General features: G+C 52.8%; 1 protein-coding gene across 1 annotated transcript in view; it reads left to right on the forward strand.

The window, feature by feature from the left end:
• Positions 1-19,342, forward strand: part of CACNA1F (calcium voltage-gated channel subunit alpha1 F) — a 132,641-nt gene extending 113,299 nt beyond the window's left edge. Inside the window, exons 42-49 of the mRNA XM_048488608.1 lie at positions 465-595; positions 709-837; positions 6,500-6,738; positions 6,864-7,004; positions 7,846-8,009; positions 11,028-11,140; positions 14,385-14,690; positions 18,270-19,342. Of these exons, the coding sequence (XP_048344565.1) occupies positions 465-595; positions 709-837; positions 6,500-6,738; positions 6,864-7,004; positions 7,846-8,009; positions 11,028-11,140; positions 14,385-14,690; positions 18,270-18,578 (1,532 nt within the window). The 3' untranslated portion in view covers positions 18,579-19,342. The remainder of the gene's footprint in view (positions 1-464; positions 596-708; positions 838-6,499; positions 6,739-6,863; positions 7,005-7,845; positions 8,010-11,027; positions 11,141-14,384; positions 14,691-18,269) is intronic.
• The last annotated feature ends 547 nt before the right edge of the window (positions 19,343-19,889 follow it).

Here is a 19,889-nt window from a genome sequence, read left to right on the forward strand (position 1 = left end):
ACCCGCTCTTTGCTTCCTGTTTCTCAACCAGTTTTTAATCCATAGGAGGACTTCCCCTCTTATTCTATCCTACTTTCGATTTCCCACATTCCTTTGAAGTGCAACTTGTAACAAACTAAAGTGCACCCAAGTGTTGGCCTTTGGCGCTCTCGTTACTCCGGCCTTGAGACCTAACAACTGAAACATTCCTGTCTTGTTTTATTTTGCCTTTGATGTGGGGAAGGAAAGGTGGGAGGGCGGGAAACTTGGGAATAAAAGATTATACCTGAAGTCAGTTCTTTAGAACTGGCTTCTTTGGCCATGTTGACGTCTGTCAATAAAGGCTACTGATTTGATATTTACAGTCTTATATTGGTCGGCAGATCCAGGGCTCGACAGCGTGCCTATTCTATGGAGCTATATGGTATTACTGGTGAAATAAGCATGTATCCCTCCCAATCAACCATTTCTGTCTCCCTTGGCAGAGGAGGAAGTCACTGTCGGGAAGTTCTACGCCACATTCTTGATCCAGGATTATTTCCGGAAGTTCCGGAAGCGGAAGGAGAGGGGGCTGCTGGGGCCAGACGGGTCCCCGAGCAACTCTTCTGCTCTGCAGGTGTGTTCCCCCCTACCATGGCATGGTCTTCCTTCCTGATTTGATGATCAAGGAGAGCAGTGAGAATACCGGACTGGTTAATCTTCTCCCTTGGGCCTCTTTGTCCCACGTAGGCAGGACTGAAAAGTTTGCAAGACCTGGGACCCGAAATCCGCCGGGCGATGTCCTGCGACCTGGAAGAAGAGGAGGAGGAGGAGGAAGCAGATGAGACAGTGTGCGAAGAAGAGACAGTGACCTACAAGGTGAGCGCTTGCCTTCGTTCCCAGGGTCAAAGCCTGTGTGGACCTGGCTCAGGCTCTTGTATCTTTTCCCCTCTACCAGGGAAAAAAGCAGCTGGGGGTGTGGGGTTTCAGTGCAAAAATGACCAGTGGAAATAGGGTTTATTTATTTATTTTATTATTTGAATTTATAGACCGCCCAATCCCCGGGGGGCTCTGGGCGGTGTACAACATTATATACACAATATATAACAAGGGTCACAATGGTGACCAAATACACTAAAATCCATTAAAACCATTAAAACCATTTAAGCAGCGGACAAAAACAGTAACAACAATAATGATGATGGTGTCCCGTAACCCAATTCCTTAAACCGCCCCAAAAAGGAGGGAGCGGCCAGACTCTTCTTAAAATAACAATAAATATACAAATAAATTATGTGCAAATAGAGAGCAAAGCCTCAAGGAGCAAAGCAAAGTGAGGGGGGAGGGGGGGCGCGAATTCTCAGCGACTGACACTCCAAAGGCCCGGGCATGAACAGTTCTGCCTTGCAGGCCCCAAGTGAACTCACCAAGGTCTCCCGGGTGAGGGCCCGGACAGCTGGAGGGAGAGTGTTCCACCAGGCTGGGGCCAGGGCCGTAAAGGTCCTGGCCCGTGTGGAGGCCAGCCGCATCATTGAGGGGCCAGGTTAAGCGGGCCAGGTTAAGCGGAGCACAATGGTTAGAGCATTGAACTAACACCTGGAAGACTGGGGTTCGAATCCTGTCTTGGGAGGTCTTGGACTGGTCGCGCTCTCTCAAATTCACCTCAGTGACAGGCTTCTTGTGAGACCAGAATGCGAGGGCTGTCATGTACCTGTCCAGGAGCTCCTTGGAGGAAAAATGGAATGAAAGTGTATATCATGAAGCAGAAGCCTACTGCGTCTTCCTGTGCTGGTCTTCCCCTCTAGATTGCAGCCTCTTCAGTGTCGTGGTTAAGAGCAGTGGACTCTAATCTGGAGTTCCATGTTTGAGTCCCTACTCCTCCCACATGAGCGGCAGACTCTAATCTGGAGATCCAGTTTGATTCCCCACTCCTCCACATGAGTGGCAGACCCTACTCTGGAGATCCGGGTTTGAGTCACGGCTCTTCCACATGAGTGGCATACTGTTATCTTTTGAACTGGGTTTGTTTCCCTGCTGCTCCACCTGAAGCCTGCTGGGTGACCTTGGGCTAATCACAGTTCTCTCAGAACTCTCTCAGCCCCACTTACCTCAGAAGGTATCTGCTGGGGGGAGGGAAAGGGAACATAAGAACATAAGAACAAGCCAGCTGGATCAGACCAAAGTCCATCTAGTCCAGCTCTCTGCTACTCGCAGTGGCCCACCAGGTGCCTTTGGGAGCTCATTGAATGATTATCGCCTTTGGGGGCGATTGAATGCCACTGTGGGACTCCATAAAGGGGTGAAAAGCGGGGTATAAAACCCAACTCCTTCTACTAAGCAGGGCTGACCCTGATTAACTTCCGAGATCTGAAAAGATCAGGCTATCCTGGGCCATCCAGGTCAGGGCCGAGACAAACCAAAGTGTTCCTGGTGGGCCACTGCAAGTAGCAGAGAGCTGGACTAGATGGACTTTGGTCTGATCCAGCTGGCTTGTTCTTATGTTCTTATGTGGTTTGCCGTTGCTTCCCTCTGTGTCTCGACTCTGGACTTTCTCCCATCCAAATCCTAACCAGGGCCGACCCTGCTTAGCTTCTGAGATCTCATGAGAATGGCCAACCTCTCCTGTCCAGGTTAGTGCCTCAGAGCAAACTAGGACCTTCTTTTTGCCCCTAAGAATGTGGACAGGGGGGGGGGGGGTTGAGGTGGAGCGTTTATTCAGAAGAGCTGCCGGGGCTCAGGCCGGGGGGAAGTGACAAACATTCTCATACGCTTCGCGATTTTTTAACATTGGTGCGCAGTGGATTACCAAGTCTGAGGCGGGTGGAAATTGCTGGTGACTGCCAGGCGTGTGAGTGACATTTGGAGCTGACCAGCGCGTCAGCGAGGAGCAGTCGCCAAAGGAAATCACGAGGAAGGCAGACAGGACCCTTTCGGGGAGGGCGGCCTATCAATTGAACCACATAAATAAATAATCAGTGTGCCCCTTTTCTCTTCTAAGAGAGCCACAAGATTTTGGGGATCGTGTGCCAACTTTGGCGTTCATGTGCCAAAGCTCCCTTTGTCAGATACAAAAAAGAATGAAGCCTTTCTATCTAGGTCAGAAGGGGACTGCAAAGAATATATAAGGTTGCAAGAGCTGATGGATCTTCTTTCTTGTTTGTATCCGATAAAAGGAGCTTTCCCTCTCGAAAGCTATATTCTGAAAATCTTGTCGGTCTCCGAGGTACGAATGGACTCATATCGAGCTATTCTGCCCAAGACCAACATTGCTGCCCTCTGGAACTATCTTCATTGAACTTCATTGAACTGACCGATGCCAAATACATACACAAAGGCCCCTTCCGCACACGCAGAATAATGCATTTTCAAACCACTTTCACAACTGTTTGCAAGTGGATTTTGCTATTCCGCACAGCTTCAAAGAGCATTGAAAGCAGTTTGAAAGTGCATTATTCTGCATGTGCAGAAGGAGCCAAAGTAGTCTATTCTCAGTGATAGCGGCAGAGCTGCAAACGATATCTAACAACCAAAAATTTTGTTGAAGGCTTTCATGGCTGGAATCAGCTGGCTGTTGTGGTTTTTCCGGGTTGTGTGGCCATGGTTGGGTAGTTTTGCTGCTAATGTTTTGCCCACATATATTAGACGCGAAAACTTCCCTACCACGGTCATACTGCCCGGAAAACCCACAACAGCCAGCCAGTGAACCATAGTGTGTGTGTGTGGGGGGGTGGGGGTGGGGGCGGGCGTGATTTTACATAGAAACTGGAAGATAATGTATTATTTTCAAGCCATATGAGCCCTGATTCTTCTGTTCCTCAAACTCGCCTCTTAGACAACATAGTGCGAAATGCAAATCAGAAAAGGTTGCCGCTTCCCAGTTCCTGCTGTTCCGTGCTCACAACGGAGGGGGCTGCTGGGGAGCAGATATGTGTGCAATATGTTACTGTGTGTTGCTGAAGAGGAGGGACTGTAAGGCTGGTTGCGAGATATTGGGGGGAAGGGGAGGAGAACGATCCCTCATGGGCTTCTGGCTTCTCGAGGCTGGCTGGCTCCAGAAGGTGGAGAAATCAGGCATTGAGGAGAGAGGGGGGAAAGACCTGCAAAGCCCCCACTGTCACAGCCGTGGCTTTCATACCCTTCCATACCCTTCCAGAGCCAGTGTGGTGTACTCTAATCTGGTGTACTCTAAGAGCAGATGCACTCTAATCTGGAGAACCAGGTTTGATTCCCCACTCTGCCACTTGAGCTGTGGAGATTTATCTGGTGAACTAGGGTCGAATCCCCACTACCGTCTTAGCCAGGTTTCAGAACACAAACTAACCAGGTTTGAGGGACGACCTCCCCATTGCTTGTGGGGCAGATTCTGTTTCTGGCCCTCGTTAATCTGTGTTCCGGCAGGACCTGGTTGCAAGTGGCATAGACCCCATTAACATGGTTCAGGGCTGATCCGAAGGGAGGGATGAGGGTTGAAACCCTGACTCATTTCCCCCCCTGGAGTGTGACGCAGAATTTGGGCAACCAATCAGCACTGCGATGCACACGCAGCCTTTCCTTGGTTTCATTTCCGCTTTTGCGATTGGCCAGCAGAAGGGGACGCAAACGTTAAACAGTCAAACGTGTAACTTTGAATCTTTAATGGTTTACACAGGTAACGATTAACTGTTTGCACAGTTAAATGTTAAACTTTTACATGCTGTTTTTTTTTTATCGCGCCCCTACAATGTACGTTTCTGCAGTGGGAAAAGGTCCCGCACCATCAAGGCATGCCAGCCAATCAGGGGAGACCAGCGAAGCGAGCTCTCCTGGTAGTGGGGATTGCTAAGAGTTCTGCAACTGGGTGTATCTGCTGTGTGCTTGCTGCAGTGGTGGTGGTGGTGGTGGGGACTCCGATAAAGAGGACACGGTTTCACAACTAACAGGTTTGGATCTGCGTGCAAATTTCAAGTGGGGATTCGACCTAGGTTAGCTTGTGCACTCCAACACATTCCTGCTGGGTGACCTTACAGGAGAGAATGGGGGGGGGGATATAAATCCAACTCTTCTTCTTCTTCTGGGAGGGAGGGAGGGAAGGAGGGAGCTGCTGTAGTGTACTTCTTGGCGCTGAATTCCCCCAAACCCTGTGAAAACTTACCATCATACCCAGTCAATGGCCAGCCTTTAAAAGGAGATGCTAGAATGCAAGGGGTTTCCTCTGGCCTAAACCAGGGTGGCGTAGTGATTAAGAGCAGCAGACTCCAATTGGGGTGGACCGGGCTTGTCTCTCCGCTCCTAGATTCTGTTTGGGTGACCTACTCTCAGCCCCACCTGCCTCACAAGATGTCTGTGGTGGGGAGAGGAAGGGAAAGAATTTGTAAGCTGCTTTGGGACTCCTTGCAGGAGAGAAAGGCAGGGTATAACTCCAAATCCTCCTCCTTCCTTGTGCTTATTGCAGGGCTTTTGAGCTCAGCGCTCAGCGAAAGGCATGTCGCACCTGTTCATAAAATGGGGAAACGATCCCACCCCCCTGCAGAGCAGCGTTTTGCCACGGCCTGGATGGCCCGGTCTTGCTCGATTTCAGAAACCGAGCAGGGTCAGTCTTAATGAGTAAATGGATGGGAGACCACAAAGAAAGTCCAGGGTTGTTCTTCAGATGCAGGCGCTGGCAAACCTCCTTGGCTTGTCTCTCGTCTTGAAAACCCTACTGGGTTGCGGTGAGTCTGCTGCGACTTGTCAGCATTTCACACAGAGACACACAATGCTATTTCGGTACAGGAAAACAGCCTGGAAAAGGGGGGGGGGGGAGAAGGCAGGAGGCTTTCTTCTTCCTGCAGTAACATTCTGAGTCCAAACAGGGTGTTGTGTGTTTTCTTATTAAAGAAAAATCATTCTGTGCAGCTGCTGTACGGAACCGTAATGAAGCCCGGAGAACTCTAAAAAACGAGGTGTCCGGCTTGGAACTCTTCCATCCCTCCCCTTCCCCCCAGGGTAGATGATCAGTTAGCAACGGGGTAGATGCATTGGGGCAAGTAAGAAGAAGAGTTTGGATTTATATCCCACCTTTCTCTCCTGTAAGGAGACTCAAAGGGGCTTACAAACTCCTTTCCCTCCCCCCCCCCCACAACAAACACCCTGTGAGGTGGGTGGGGCTGAGAAAGCCCCAAAGAACTGTGACTAGCCCAAGGTCGCCCAGTGGCATGTGTTGAAGTGCACAAGCTAATCTAGCTCACCAGATAAGCCTCCACAGCTCAAGCAGCAGAGCGGGGAATCAAACCCAGTTCTCCAGATTAGAGTGCACCTGCCTTTAACCACTACACCATTCTGGCTCTCTGAGTAGAACCAATTGGTCCCATCGGTGCTGGTATAGTACTCTGGCAAGTATAGTACCCTGGTATAGTACCCTGCTGGTATAGTACCCTGGCAAGTACTCCTGGGGTGTGGTGGCGGGGCTCTTGACTGTCACTAGCACTCCAGGGCAACCGCCCTTTGGGAACTTCCCAGCCAGTTCAAGGGCCAGTCCACTTCCCATGTATGCAAAGCCCATCTGGTTTCTCTCTTCCTACAGAGTTCTGAAGCATTATATAGCAGCGCTCCCGAATGTGACCACCACCAGGCCGCAGCTGCCACAACGTCGCCTGATCAGGAAAACAAGACCATGGCCAACGGCCTGGCGGGCTCCCGCAACCCCTCAAGCGCCAGCCTTCCCCACATGACCAACGGGCCAACCCACTACGAGGAAAACGTCGGCGGCGGTGATGGGCCCACCGAGCCGCCAAACCCCCAGACCCGTCGCAGGATGAGCAGGTGCTGGGCGTGGGGAGGGAAGGGCCAGGGCTGCAGGGTTCAGAGGGGTCCTGAGAGGTGCGGTTGGGTGTTGAGGGTAGAAGCCAAGCTCCTGGGGTCCCTTACAGCCACGTGTGTCTCTCCAGACGTAGCTCAGACGGCGGCAGCAACCCACCAACAGTGCAAAAAGAAGCCACGCATGCGGAAGATTATGCGGAGGACACCTCAGCTGAGCAAGGATACTACAGTCGAGAGGAGGACTCAGAGAGCTTGGCCTCCCACGACAGGTAAGAGTTTGGTACTTTGACCCAGCGCCTGTGCTGTAGAGTAGACTCCACGTGAAAGTTTGTGCCGTGCATCTGGCTGAGGACAGCGACAGGTAAGTGGATCGGCTGGCCTCCCTCCCTCCCTTCTTCTTTCATTCCCTTCCTCCCTTCCCTTGTTTTTGTTCCCATTCTGCCTGTTTTCTATTTCTTGCTCTACTCCTTGGAGGACCCGTGAATGTCTGGGTCTGATCAGCTGTTTACCAGTGTTAAGAACCAGCCCACCCTCAAGAACAGTTTATTATATAGAGTAGGTATGTACCTAGAACGCCATCTGTCAAGTTAAATTGGGATCTATAGTTTCAGTTGTCTCTTTGTAATTTGTGTTTGTAATGTATTATTGTTGGAAGCCGCCCTGAGTGGGGTATAAATGAGAGCCGGCGTGGTGTAGCGGTTAAGAGCAGGTGGAGTCTAATCTGGAGAACCGGGTTTGATTCCCCACTCCTCCACCTGAGTGGCAGAGGCTTGTCTGGTAGACCAGATGTGTTTCCGCACTCCCACATTCCTGCTGGATGGCCTTGGGCTAGTCACAGTTCTCTCAGGACTCTCTCAGCCTCACCTGCCTCACAAGGTGTCTGGGGAGAGGAAGGGAAAGGAGCTTGTCAGCCACCTTGAGTCTCCTCAAGGTGGGGGTATGAATCCAAATTCTTCTTCTTCTAAATAAAAAACAGTAACATCGATATGAAATAAAGAATCATGCACGCGCCTGAGCAAAACAATTAAGGAAAGCCCGTTTGTTCCCTTGGGATTGGTTTTCAGGATTGTCCTTCTGTGATTTGCACAGTGGGGTCTCTCTCCCATACAGGCTGCCCAGCTTGACCAACCCTCGGCCCCGCCGGCGTCACTGGGAAAATGGCTACGGTGGATCGTTGCCCCTCCCCAGCCGTCACGGCAACAGCGTGCTCACCAACGGACTACCGGAGAGCAGGCAAACCAAGCGCAGGCGCCTCTTGCCCGCCACACCTACAGGTCAGAACAGCGGGGGGGGGGTGGTGGTTCCGGTTTGCTGGGCAAGAGGGGAGGGGGACTGGGAGGGCTCTGTCAAGTTAAAATGTGATCTGTAAAAGCAGCAAGACCGAGTGGTAAATTTGGGTGCTGTGTGGTTTCCGGGCTGTATGGCCGTGTTCTAGCAGCATTCTCTCCTGACGTTTCGCCTGCATCTGTGGCTGGCATCTTCAGGAGAGAATGCTGCTAGAACACGGCCATACAGCCCGGAAACCACACAGCACCCAAGTGATTCCGGCCGTGAAAGCCTTCGACAATACGAGTGGTAAATCTTTTCTGGACTGTACCACTTCACGCCACGAACGGCTGAGAGGCCGGCTGTTTGGAAGGCACCACTGCCCCCAAAAGTACACCTTGTGTGTATGATATATGTGGTGGGAGGGGCAGTCAAGCCACAGCTGAACCATGGGATTTTAAAGGCAAGAGACATTCAGAAGTGGTTTGCCATTGCCTGCTTCTGCAGAGCAGCCCTGGACTTCCTTGAGAGGGGTCTCCCACCCAAGTACTAACCAGAACTTACCCTGCTTAGTGTCCAAGAGCTGACAAGGGCTCCTTCCGCACATGCAGAATAATGCACTTTCAATCCCCTTTCACAATTGTTTGCAAGTGGATTGTGCTGTTCTGCGCAGTAAAATCCAGCTGCAAAGTGCACTGAAAGCGCATTGAAAGTGCATTATTCTGCATGTGCGGAAGGGGTCGAGGTCAGGCTAATCTGGGTCATATAGACCCTTCCCATATTTCCCCCAAGGATCTCAGGGTAGCATATGTTTCCTCACCCCAACTAGCATTTTATCTGGACAATGTGAGAGCTTTCAGTGCCTGTGACTTATGTCCAGTGGTTTTCTCTTCCCCCCCCCCCCCCCCGGCAACCTGGCTCACAGTTGCACATTCCTGGACGGGGCTCACCTTCCAAAGTGTGGAGAGCCAGCATGGTGACGTGGTTAAGAGCAGGTGGACTCTAATCTGAAGAACTGCGTTTGATTCCCCACTCCTTCACACGAACAACTGACACTTATCTGGTGAACTGGATTTATTTTCCCACTCCTCCACAGGCAGCCTGCTAGGAATCACTGGCACGCCAGATGTTATGGACTACAATTCCCATCAGCCCCCGCCAGCATGGCCAATTGACCATGCTGGCGGGGGCTGATGGGAGTTGTAGTCCATAACATCTGGAGTGCCAAAGGTTCGCCACCACAGTGCTAGGTGATCTTGGGCCAGTCACAGTTCTCTCTGAGCTCTCTCAGCCCGACCTACCTCACAAGGGTGTCTGTTGTGGGGAGAGAAGGGAAGGAGTTTATAAGCTGCTTTGAGACTCTGCAGGTGTGAAAAGTGGGGTATAATTCCAAACTCTTCTTCTTCTTCTTCAGTTGCTTGTGGAGTCTTATAAGCACTGTGAGAGGCAAGAAGGGCCTCAGCCCTCCCTCCCAGGCCAGCAGGAACAGCCATGGTGGGGAGGGGAGGGGACCCCAGCTCCACGTGTCCTTGTATCATATGACCAAAGACCTGTGGAGCCCAAAGAGGATGCAAACAGTCCACCTTCCCTCTATGACTATTTCTGCTGGCAAAAAGCATCGTGGGATGGAAGGCCTCCCATCTTCCCACTTGGAAAGTCTGACCACCAGTCAGGTCAGGAGAAACCCTAGACTCTGGTCACCGGTATTCTTAGAATCATAGAGTTGGAAGAGACCCCAAGGACCATCAAGTCCAACCCCCTTCCATGCAGGAACACACATCTATTGTATAGATGGAATCTAACACATCTATTGTATAGATGGAATCTAACAGAGGCCCTTTCCCCACTTACCCTTGTCAGAGAGTTGCTGCGCGCAATTCCCAGCGCGCGCAATTCCTGGCACGCGCCCCAGCTTCCCCACCTACCCTGCGCTCTGCGGGTCATCAAAAGGCGCCATTTGAAAAGGCGCCAGGAATTACACGCGCTGAGGGGGCGCGAGAGAGGCAGCCGCCGGGCGGCTGGGCAAGTGCTCTCGGGCCAGCCCCTGAAGTGGGGGGGAGTGGGAGGCTGGGACCCCGTGCTACTTTAGGAGAGTAGCGCGGGGCTTACGGTAAGTGGGGAAAGGGCCAGAGTGAATACCAAAGGTCCAGCCAGCAGAAACTGTCACGGTAGAGTAGGAGGGGATGTCTGAACAGGGTTTCCCCCAGTCCCCAGGTACCAAAATGCGCGTGTCTAGGAGACATTTTCTGCCTCCTGTTCTCCCAGGCATTTCCCTTAGGCCGTGGTGGCGAACCTTTGGCACTCCAGATGTTACGGACTACAATTCCCATCAGTCCCTGCCAGCATGGCCAATTGTAGGGGCTGATGGGAATTGTAGTCCATAACATCTGGAGTGCCAAAGGTTCGCCACCACTGCCCTAAGGGGTGGGGTTGGGGGCATTCAAGCCCCTGGGGAAAAACCCACAGGGGAATAAAGTGGTCTGTTAAGCACCCAATGAGCTGCAGAGATCACTGGTGGGCGGGGTTCTGTTAGACTCCACCCTAGCCAAACAGGCCCAAAATCTCTCCAAAGCAGATAGGGATGGAGGTGCGAAATAAGAGTCAGGACTCGGTTGTTTGGATGGAGGGAGGGATGGAGGGAGGGAGGGGCTCTGTGGGAATCGTCTTCTTCCCCTGACCCCCCCCCCCCCCGCTCTCACATTACTTTTCCTCCAAGCAAGAAGCCGCTGCAGCATGTCCCAAATCTTGGAAGCCACTGCAGACGGCGCTCACGCAATTATGCACCATCGCTGCATCCTCACCTGCAGAACAGATGGTCGGTGGCGGGCTGGGGCGGGAGAAGCATAAATTTAGAAGCAGTATCCAAGTTCAGAATGTTTAAGGAACGCTGGATGGGAAAGCGGGCGGGTGAGGGGCCATCATCTGAAGACGAGCGGGTTACGCCGAACACTGTGTGCCGCCCACCCTCGCCCGTGGCCTTCCGTGGCATCTCTCACCCTTCTGTCCCATGTTTCCTGCTACGACAGGCCGCAAACCGACCTTCAACATTCAGTGTCTGCAGCGCCAAGGCAGCTGTGATGATATCCCCATTCCAGGCACCTATCACCAGAACGCGCCCCCCTGCAGAGCGCGCATGCAGGTAATTTCCGAGCAGGTTATGCGTTCGAGAGAGCGCCTGCCTCCAGGGCTCCATTGAATTCTGAAAAGGGAACTGTCGAACCCGGTCTGAACTGTGTCCCGTGTCCAGATTAACAGTGGCTGGTTGTGATTCCCCAGTATTATGGGCTACGTGTGCTGCCCACGCTTGGAGGCACTCCACTCTGTTACTGTTTCGCCTATGCTAGGGCTGACGTCAGTCACTGAAAGCAGATTCAGAGCCCTCGACGCTGGTCTGTCGTGACTGTGTAAACCTCGGCTCATCTCAGTGGGCCGGCTGATGTCAGACCGTGTAACGGCGCATTATCAAGCTACCTGTTCCGGCTGAACACCTTCCCTTTGAGAGCTGACTCTGCGGAACAGCGTGTTTCCTGGCTGTTGCGCCACTGTGAAGTGGACGTACAGTGCTGCTGTTTTTCATGGCCATATTTTGTCTCGGCCGTGTCCTCATCCGCTTTGTTAGCTGAACCAGGGCACATCCTGCCCTTTGCAGCTTCAAGAACAAGCAGCAGTGCATGGCTGTGATGCCCCCGAACTGTTGTGTGGCTGCTCCATGGGCAAAACGGCCTAAAGAAGCAGCAGTGGCGTAGGAGGTTAAGAGCTCGTGTATCTAATCTGGAGGAAACGGGTTTGATTCCCAGCTCTGCCGCCTGAGCTGTGGAGGCTTCTCTGGGGAATTCAGATTAGCCCATACACTCCCACACATGCCAGCTGGGTGACCTGGGGCTAGTCACAGCTTCTCAGAGCTCTCTCAGCCTCACCTACCTCACAGGGTGTTTGTTGTGAGGGGGGAAGGGCAAGGAGATTGTGAGCCCCTTTGAGTCTCCTGCAGGAGAGAAAGGGGGGATATAAATCCCACTCTTCTTCTTCCTGTCCCTTTAAGAGAAGCTTAATAGACCTTATTTACTTCGCCATGAGGTAAGGAGTTTCAACACCCCCCCCCGCCCCCCCCCCGAGCAGCCCGATCTATGCAGAAATGTATCAGCGGAACGTTATCTCTGAAATGGGGGGAGTGCCACTTGCTTAAAAGGCTCTGTATCAGGAATAGGGGCGATTAAAGGTGGGGGAAGCAATTTTTGTGGATTGTGTTCATCCACCCCCTTCCCATGTAAGATGGAGCTGGGACATCTCCTGGAATTTTAACTGATCTTCATAGAGATAGGAGCAGCAGTGGCGTAGGAGGTTAAGAGCTCGTGTATCTAATCTGGAGGAACCGGGTTTGATTCCCAGCTCTGCCGCCTGAGCTGTGGAGGCTTCTCTGGGGAATTCAGATTAGCCTGTGCACTCCCACACACGCCAGCTGGGTCACCTTGGGCTAGTCACAGCTTCTCGGAGCTCTCTCAGCCCCACCCACCTCACAGGGTGTTTGTTGTGCGGGGGGAAGGGCAAGGAGATTGTCAGCCCCTTTGAGTCTCCTGCAGGAGAGAAAGGGGGGATATAAATCCAAACTCTTCTTCTTCTTCTTCTTCTAAAGCTCTCTTACTTGGGCAGTCGGAGAGCACCCTATAACCCAACAAGATTCTTAGAGTATAAGGTTTTGGCCTTTTGCACACGTTTGGTCTCTTTGGATTAATTGTACATTACCTTTGGGTCAGATTCTCAATCGCACACATGTTTACCCCCCTCTTCAGAGCACACTGCACCACAGATCAGAGAAGCCCCATGGTTTCCAAGAGTCTACAAAGTGCAATCCCCACCCCCACCCCGCTTGCACAGGTGGAGCAGAGCGGTATGCATTTTGCTTCCTTCAGCTCCTGTCCGCCCTCCCACTGCCCATGCAGGAGCAGCTCCGCTGACATTTCTGGGGGACAAATAGGGCCCCTTTTTGTCGTTTTAATTTAAGCACTTCCATTCTAACCCAGGAGTGACAGATCAAAGGGACGGCCTTTAAAAAAAAAAAAAGAAACAAGCAGCGAACAACCCCGTGAGCCCAGAAGCATTCTCCTCGGGGGGCTGTCAAAATGGCAGCTAGGCTAAGGGGAATCAGCGGGGCACCTCCTCATGTGGAAACAAGGAGGCCCCACTGCGAAGCACACAGCCACACTGAGAACCATAAATGCGCAAAGAGCCTTCGAGAGTCAAACCTCCCTTCAACAAATAGTGCGGCGTTGACTCCCAAACACCAGCGTGGTGTAGTGGTTTAGAGCAGGTGCACTCTAATCTGGAGAACCAGGTTTGATTCCCCGCTCTGCCACTTGAGCTGTGGAGGCTTATCTGGTGAACCAGATTTGCTTGTGCAACACATGCCAGCTGGGTGACCTTAGGCGAATCACAGTTCTTTGGAGCTCTCTCAGCCCCCCTACCTCACAGGGTGTTTGTTGTGAGGGGGGAAGGGAAAGGAGTTTGTAAGCCCCTTTGAGTCTCCTTACAGGAGAGAAAGGGGGGGGGGATTTATAAATCCAAACTCTAAATCCAAAAGCTTATGCTCCAAAAAATCTCACTGGTCTCTAAGGTGCTACTGGACTCAGATCTTAACAGTTCTACTCCAGACCAGCGTGACTACCCTCATAAACTATCTCCTTGGGCTGGTGCTTCTGGCTGACAAGGCCATACACCAGTGATGGCGAACCTATGGCACGGGTGCCAGAGGTGGCACTCAGAGCCCTCTCTGTGGGCACACGCAAACAGAGTGTGTCCCCCCCCACCACATCTAGGCTGGCCTGGGCCACTGGGCTCGATTATTAGCATTAAACCTAAGACCTAGTTTTGGCGAAGCAGTGTAGATAACCCTGTTAAGCGCTGTTAAACCCCACTGATTTTCATGCAAAGAAGAAAAGTGCGATCCTTTACCTGGGAGTAAGCTCAGTTGCTGGCAATGGGGCTTGCTTCTGAGTAAAACCTCCTAGGGTCGTGATTCACTCATGTGAAACGTTGCACGGTTGCTTCAAAGCAAAACCACCGACTACCACCAAGCTTACTCCTGAGTAACGCCTCGGAGCCAACCGTTTTTTCTAAACTGAAACCTCAGTATTCAAATTAAATTGCCGCGTTGGCACTTTGCGACAAATAAGTGGATTTTGGGTTGCAGTTCGGGCACTCGGTCTCGAAAAGGTTCGCCATCACTGCCATACACGTTGCTTGGCTTTATGGCATTGTCTTGTCTCCTGCTCTTGCTGGCTCTTTACTGCAGGGGAAGAGTCTGCAGCATTGCCTGCGTTCCCCACAGCTCTGCTGCCGAGGACGTCCCCTCTGGCTGCTCTTCACCTGCTCTCTCTTCTCCCCGCCAGGGCTATGGCAACTACGATTCATGGCACAGTGGCAGCCACTCCTCAGCGGCGTCCTCGAAGTCGTGGGCGACGCCGCCCAAACGGAGCCGGCTGCTTTATGCCCCGCTGATCCTGGTGGAGGAGGACAGCCCCACCGGCCGCGACTGGGAGCAGAACAGCAGCAGCCTCCCGCCCATGTCGCGGTCCCGCTGGTACACGGAGGACGAGGAGCTGCCCTGCCGCACCTACGGCCACCTCCACGTGCCCAGCCCGCTCCAGCACAGCTACCGAGACAAGCGGGGGAGCGCAGACAGCCTGGTGGAGGCGGTGAGCGGAGGGGGGCTTATTTCGTGGGTGCCAATGTGGTTCCCCTTGTTGTCTTACAGCAACCGAGGCAGCATGTCGTTTCGGCGAGTGAGAGAAGCCAGGGGCAACTCTGCCGTATTGTCTCCCTCCCAAGCTCTTTTATTGATAGTTACAGGTAGAAGATCAAACAGGGCATGCAGGTGGGGGGAAGCACAACACAATGGACGGTGCAAAGAGCATGGGTTAGAGCAGAGGATTTGGTATCTTGCATGTACATATTGGAGCCAGGAGGTCTTGCAACCTCAGCAGTTTCTCCGAAACTACACTTTGGAAGGAGAGATCAGTCGGGGGAATGTGAGAGACCCTTTTCCGGTGGTGTGCCACCGTACTCAAGCGTTTCCCAGGCACTCAGGCCCTCCAACATCCCCTGCTGCAACTGAGATGCAAGCCCACAGCCTCCTCCAGGTTGGTGGCAGGAGTGGGCGGGGTGAAAACCTCACTGGGTACAATCTGCCCCCCAGCCCTCTTGGATCCTTCCTGCATTTAGGGCAGCTGCCCATACTCTTCCTGGAGTCCAGCACGTGTTTTTAGAAAGTGGGTGGGGCCAGGGGAAGCCTTGCTGGGAGGAAGGCTGTGTAGATTTTTTTAAATTGGCTTTGGCAGCAGCCGCCACCCCAACACAAAGATCTTTACTGAAGGGCCCCTTCCGCACATGCAGAATAATCCACTTTCAATCCATTTTCAATGGACTTTGAAGCTGGATTTTACTGTGCGGAAGAGCAAAATTCCCTTGTAAACAATTGTGAAAGTGGATTAAAAGTGTATCGTTCTGCATGTGTGGAAGGGGCCAAGAGAAGGCAAGCCGTAGCAGCCGTTTTGTAGCCAGCTCTGCCTCCTTCCTGCCACAACCGTTGTGTGCCTGCTGCCAGTGTGCTGTGTCAGAATTCCAAAAGTGATACATTTGTGCACTGAGCCGGATTGAAACTTGCACGGTCTCCACCTACCTGTACACCTTCTTCACCTTCTCTTCACCAAGGAGCAGCAGTGGTGTAGGAGGTTAAGAGCTTGTGTATCTAATCTGGAGGAACCGGGTTTGATTCCCCGCTCTGCCGCCTGAGCTGTGGAGGCTTATCTGGGGGATTCAGATTAGCCTGTACACTCCCACACACGCCAGCTGGGTGACCTTGGGCTAGTCACAGCTTTTCGGAGCTCTCTCAGCCCCACCTACCTCACAGGGTGTTTGTTGTGAGGGAGGAAGGGCAAGGAGATTGTCAGCCCCTTTGAGTCTCCTGCAGGAGAGAAAGGGGGGATATAAATCCAAACTCTTCTTCTTCTTCTTCTTCTCTTCCCACTCTTGAGCCCTCCCATTGCAGCTCTGACCACCGTATGCAGCTCGGGGTGCTGCCACTGTGCACTAACCATATGCCCTTCCTCAATGACTGCACATTTGGGCATCATGGGTACAGATAGGTGGCAGGTGTGAGTTGGGATAGACAGCAGTGAACGACCCCAGAAAGCCTGGCCCTGGCAGCTGCCCCACCTCAGGGTATGCTGCTGGCGGCTCTGAGGATAGTAACATCCCTGCTACTTTTTAAAATGGCAAAACACACTCTGGGGGCCAGGTTTTGGAGAATTGTGGGTGCCAGGGGAAAGCAAGAAGTTTGCCCCCGTGAATACCAGGGCCCCTGGCTTCTGTTTCTGGTTTGCCACGGCTTGCGAATTCAGGCACTGGGCCACTAAGCTTTATTTATAAGATGTCTGAAATGAGCATCCGCCTCCATGAAGCAGCTCTGACTGTGCGTGTGCGAAGTGCCATCGAGTCACTTCCTGTGAATCCGGGTCCTCCCAAACACCCCACTCCTTTTCCTCCTTGCTGAGATCTTGCGGAATGGGGGCCGTGGATTCCTTCATGGAAATTTTTCACTCTTTCTCACAATACTAGAACCAGGGGGCATCCATTGAAAATGCTGGGGGGAAGAATTAGAACTAATAAAAGGAAACACTTCTTCACGCAACGTGTGATTGGTGTTTGGAATATGCTGCCACAGGAAGTGGTGATGGCCACTAACCTGGATAGCTTTAAAAAGGGCTTGGACAGATTTATGGAGGAGAAGTCAATCTATGGCTACCAATCTTGATCCTCTTTGATCTGAGATTGTAAATGCCTTAACAGACCAGGTGATCGGGAGCAACAGCCACAGAAGGCCATTGCGTTCACATCCTACATGTGAGCTCCCAAAGGCACCTGGTGGGCCACTGCGAGTAGCAGAGAGCTGGACTAGATGGACTCTGGTCTGATCCAGCTGGCTTGTTCTTATGTTCTTATGTTCATGCAGTCTCCCCACCTGTGTTGGGTCTTCCTCTTTCTTTGCTGCCTCCTGCTTTTGCGATGACTTTTATCTTCTCTGTTTAGTCATTTTATCTTATAGGGAAAGCTGAGGCTTGATTTGACACAGAACCCAATTATTTGTCTTTTTGGCAATTCACAGGATCTGGAACACTGTTCGCACAGACGGTCCCGGTAGGGGTGGGGAAGATGGCGCAGCCTGCTCAAAGGCTGCGTCATCCCCCGAAAGCCTTACCGTCCCTCCGGCCTTCCGGCACGTTGCACAGGCCAGGGTCCTCGCCCCCCTGCCCTGTGCGACAGCTCTGGAGTCGCAGGGCAGGGGGTGTGTGTCCCCTGATCTGTGCAACACGCCGGAAAGCCGGAGGGACGGTAAGGCGTTTGGGAAAGGGGGGGGAATGGCGCCTTCCAGCCGCTGCCGTTCACATGGCACCGGTTGGAAGCTGCTGTTTCCGAAAAACCTCGGTCCGGCAGCGAGGTTCGGAAACAGCGGCTTTGCGCCACGGGAGTTGCGAGGCCGGCGCTGCTGCCATGCAAACGGTCTCCCAGGGATGCTGTATTTGGCCCGTGCGGAAAGGGCCCATGTTTCAAACAAATCTACGCTTCTTCCTTGACCAGCTTTCATACCCATACAGGGGTGCACTACCCACAGGGACAGGGTGGGTCAAATGACCCCGGGCGCACTGGCGCCCCGCCCTGCAAAATCGCTCCCTCCCCCGCACCGACCTGGTAGGTCATTTGAACCTCCATGCCCCCGTGGGCGGTATGCGCTGCCTGTCCGAACGGCCTCCTTCCCCTCCCAGGTCCTCAGGGGTGGGGGCGGAGGCAGCTTGGACTGGCACCGTGGTGGTAGGCCACCTCCTGAGCCACCTGCTGAGGCACCCTCCCCCCCGCCTCCCTCCCAGGGCCTGCAAGGAAGTGACCAGCAGGGGGGTGGCTTGGATGGGTGCCGCTCCAAGCCTCACCCCTGAGCCCTGCCTCAGAGTGCGGGGGGCAGGGCTGGGGGCACCCAGAGCAGCAGTTGTCCCCAGGTACCATCCCCCCCCCCCGATACCCCTCTGTACCCAAACGTAGTAATAGGAACACCATGGCATGAATTAACATGGTCTTGCTAGTGACACATCCTTACACTTAAGAACCTGTTCTGCATTATCCAGTCACTGCATTCATACATAGTAATGGTGAATACTGTTACCTGAATTATCTTGATTTTGGTCCCTGGCTCTGATTGGCCCTCCTCTTCCTTTTCCTTCCAGGTGCTCATCTCTGAAGGCTTGGGCCTTTATGCCCGGGACCCAAAGTTTGTGGCCTTTGCCAAGCGGGAGATTGCTGACGCTTGCCACATGACCATCGACGAGATGGAGAGCGCCGCCACGGACCTTCTGAGCCGCAAACGCCCCGGTGGCGAAAGCGGCACCCGCGGGAGCAGCCACACGGCGTACAGCAGCGACGGGGAGCACAGCGGGGTTGGCAGCTTCGGCCCCATTTACAGCGACGAGGAGCCCTACCGTTCCCGCGAGGAAGAGGACTTGGCCGACGAGATGGCCTGCGTCACCTCTTATTGACCGCGACAGGCCCCTCTGGCGGGGCACAAATAGACCACCATTGCAGAGACACCTAGAGCTTTAGGGCCTTTGGGCCGTGAGGAGAAACTCACTCAAAGATGGGCCACGGTGGCAGTGACTAAAACAATCAAACCAAGGAGATCGGAGGATCACAAGTCTGTAGCTCAGTGGCAAAGTAGCGGCTTGCCATGCAGAAGACCGCAGGTTCGACTCCTGGCATTTCCAGCTAAGAGGACCAGGTGTGGGTGACATGAAAGACCTCTGCCTGAGATCCTGCAGAGCGGCTGCCCATCTGAGTACTGAGCTGGAGAAGCCAAGGCTTTGACTTAATGCAGCTTCGTTGAGGGGGGTCCTTGGCTCGGTGGCAGAGCCTCGGCTTGGCATGCGGAAGTTCCCTGGTTCAATCCCCGGCATCTCCAGTTAAAAAGATCAGGCAGGAGGTGATGCGAAAGACCTCTAGGTGTGACCCTGGAGAGTGGCTGCCGGTCCGAGTAGACAATACCGACTGTCGGTCTGGTTCAGCATCAGGCAGCTTCATGCGTGTGGACCAAATGCCGCTGTCCTGTTGACTGATGCAAAAAGCGCTGTTAGAAACACTCAGGTTTAGGCAGACTATTCTTTGCTGCTGTATCTCTAGACGCTGAATCTTCCTCGGCAACCATTAACGGATAAGCAGTCCAGGACTGCGGGCTTGGAAGGCTGGTGTTGCCAAGGAGATGAGAGAATGTCTTTTCTATCAGAAACAATAAAGACTGTCTGGAAGATGGGAGGGCCCTCGGCTGGTGTCTTTTTTTTTTGGAGAAGGGAGATCGGAAAGAAAACCCCTAGTTATCCCCGAAGGGATCTGTGGTATAAAATTGGACGGAATCCCATCATGAGGTTGTCAGGTCTGTGTGCATATCCTTTGCAACAGATACCTGGGCCCTAGGCTGGGAATCCCAGACTTTCTCAGTGTAGCAAGTATGTAGTTTCAGGGGCATCTAGACCAAAGTAAACAGTGGTGATAAAAAAATGGCTTCAAGGCCAACTTACAACAACCCTGTAGAGTTTTCAAGGCAAGAGACAAACAGAAGTGGTTTGCCTCTGGGTAGCAACCCTGGATTTCTCTGGTGATCTCCTATCCAAGTACTAACCAGGGTCAGCCCTGCTTAGCATTTGAGGTCTGATGAGATCAGGCTAGTCTGGGCTATCCAGGTCATTGGCCTTATGTCGTTTTGGTTTATACATTGTTTCCATTTATTGTTGTTTAATCTCTCAGCTGCCAGATCTTTAGCTGGTTGTTGGCCTTTCATTACAATTCGAGCCTCAACC

This window comes from Sphaerodactylus townsendi, linkage group LG03, assembly GCF_021028975.2.
Source record: "Sphaerodactylus townsendi isolate TG3544 linkage group LG03, MPM_Stown_v2.3, whole genome shotgun sequence".
In the NCBI taxonomy this organism is placed as follows: Eukaryota; Metazoa; Chordata; class Lepidosauria; order Squamata; family Sphaerodactylidae; genus Sphaerodactylus; species Sphaerodactylus townsendi.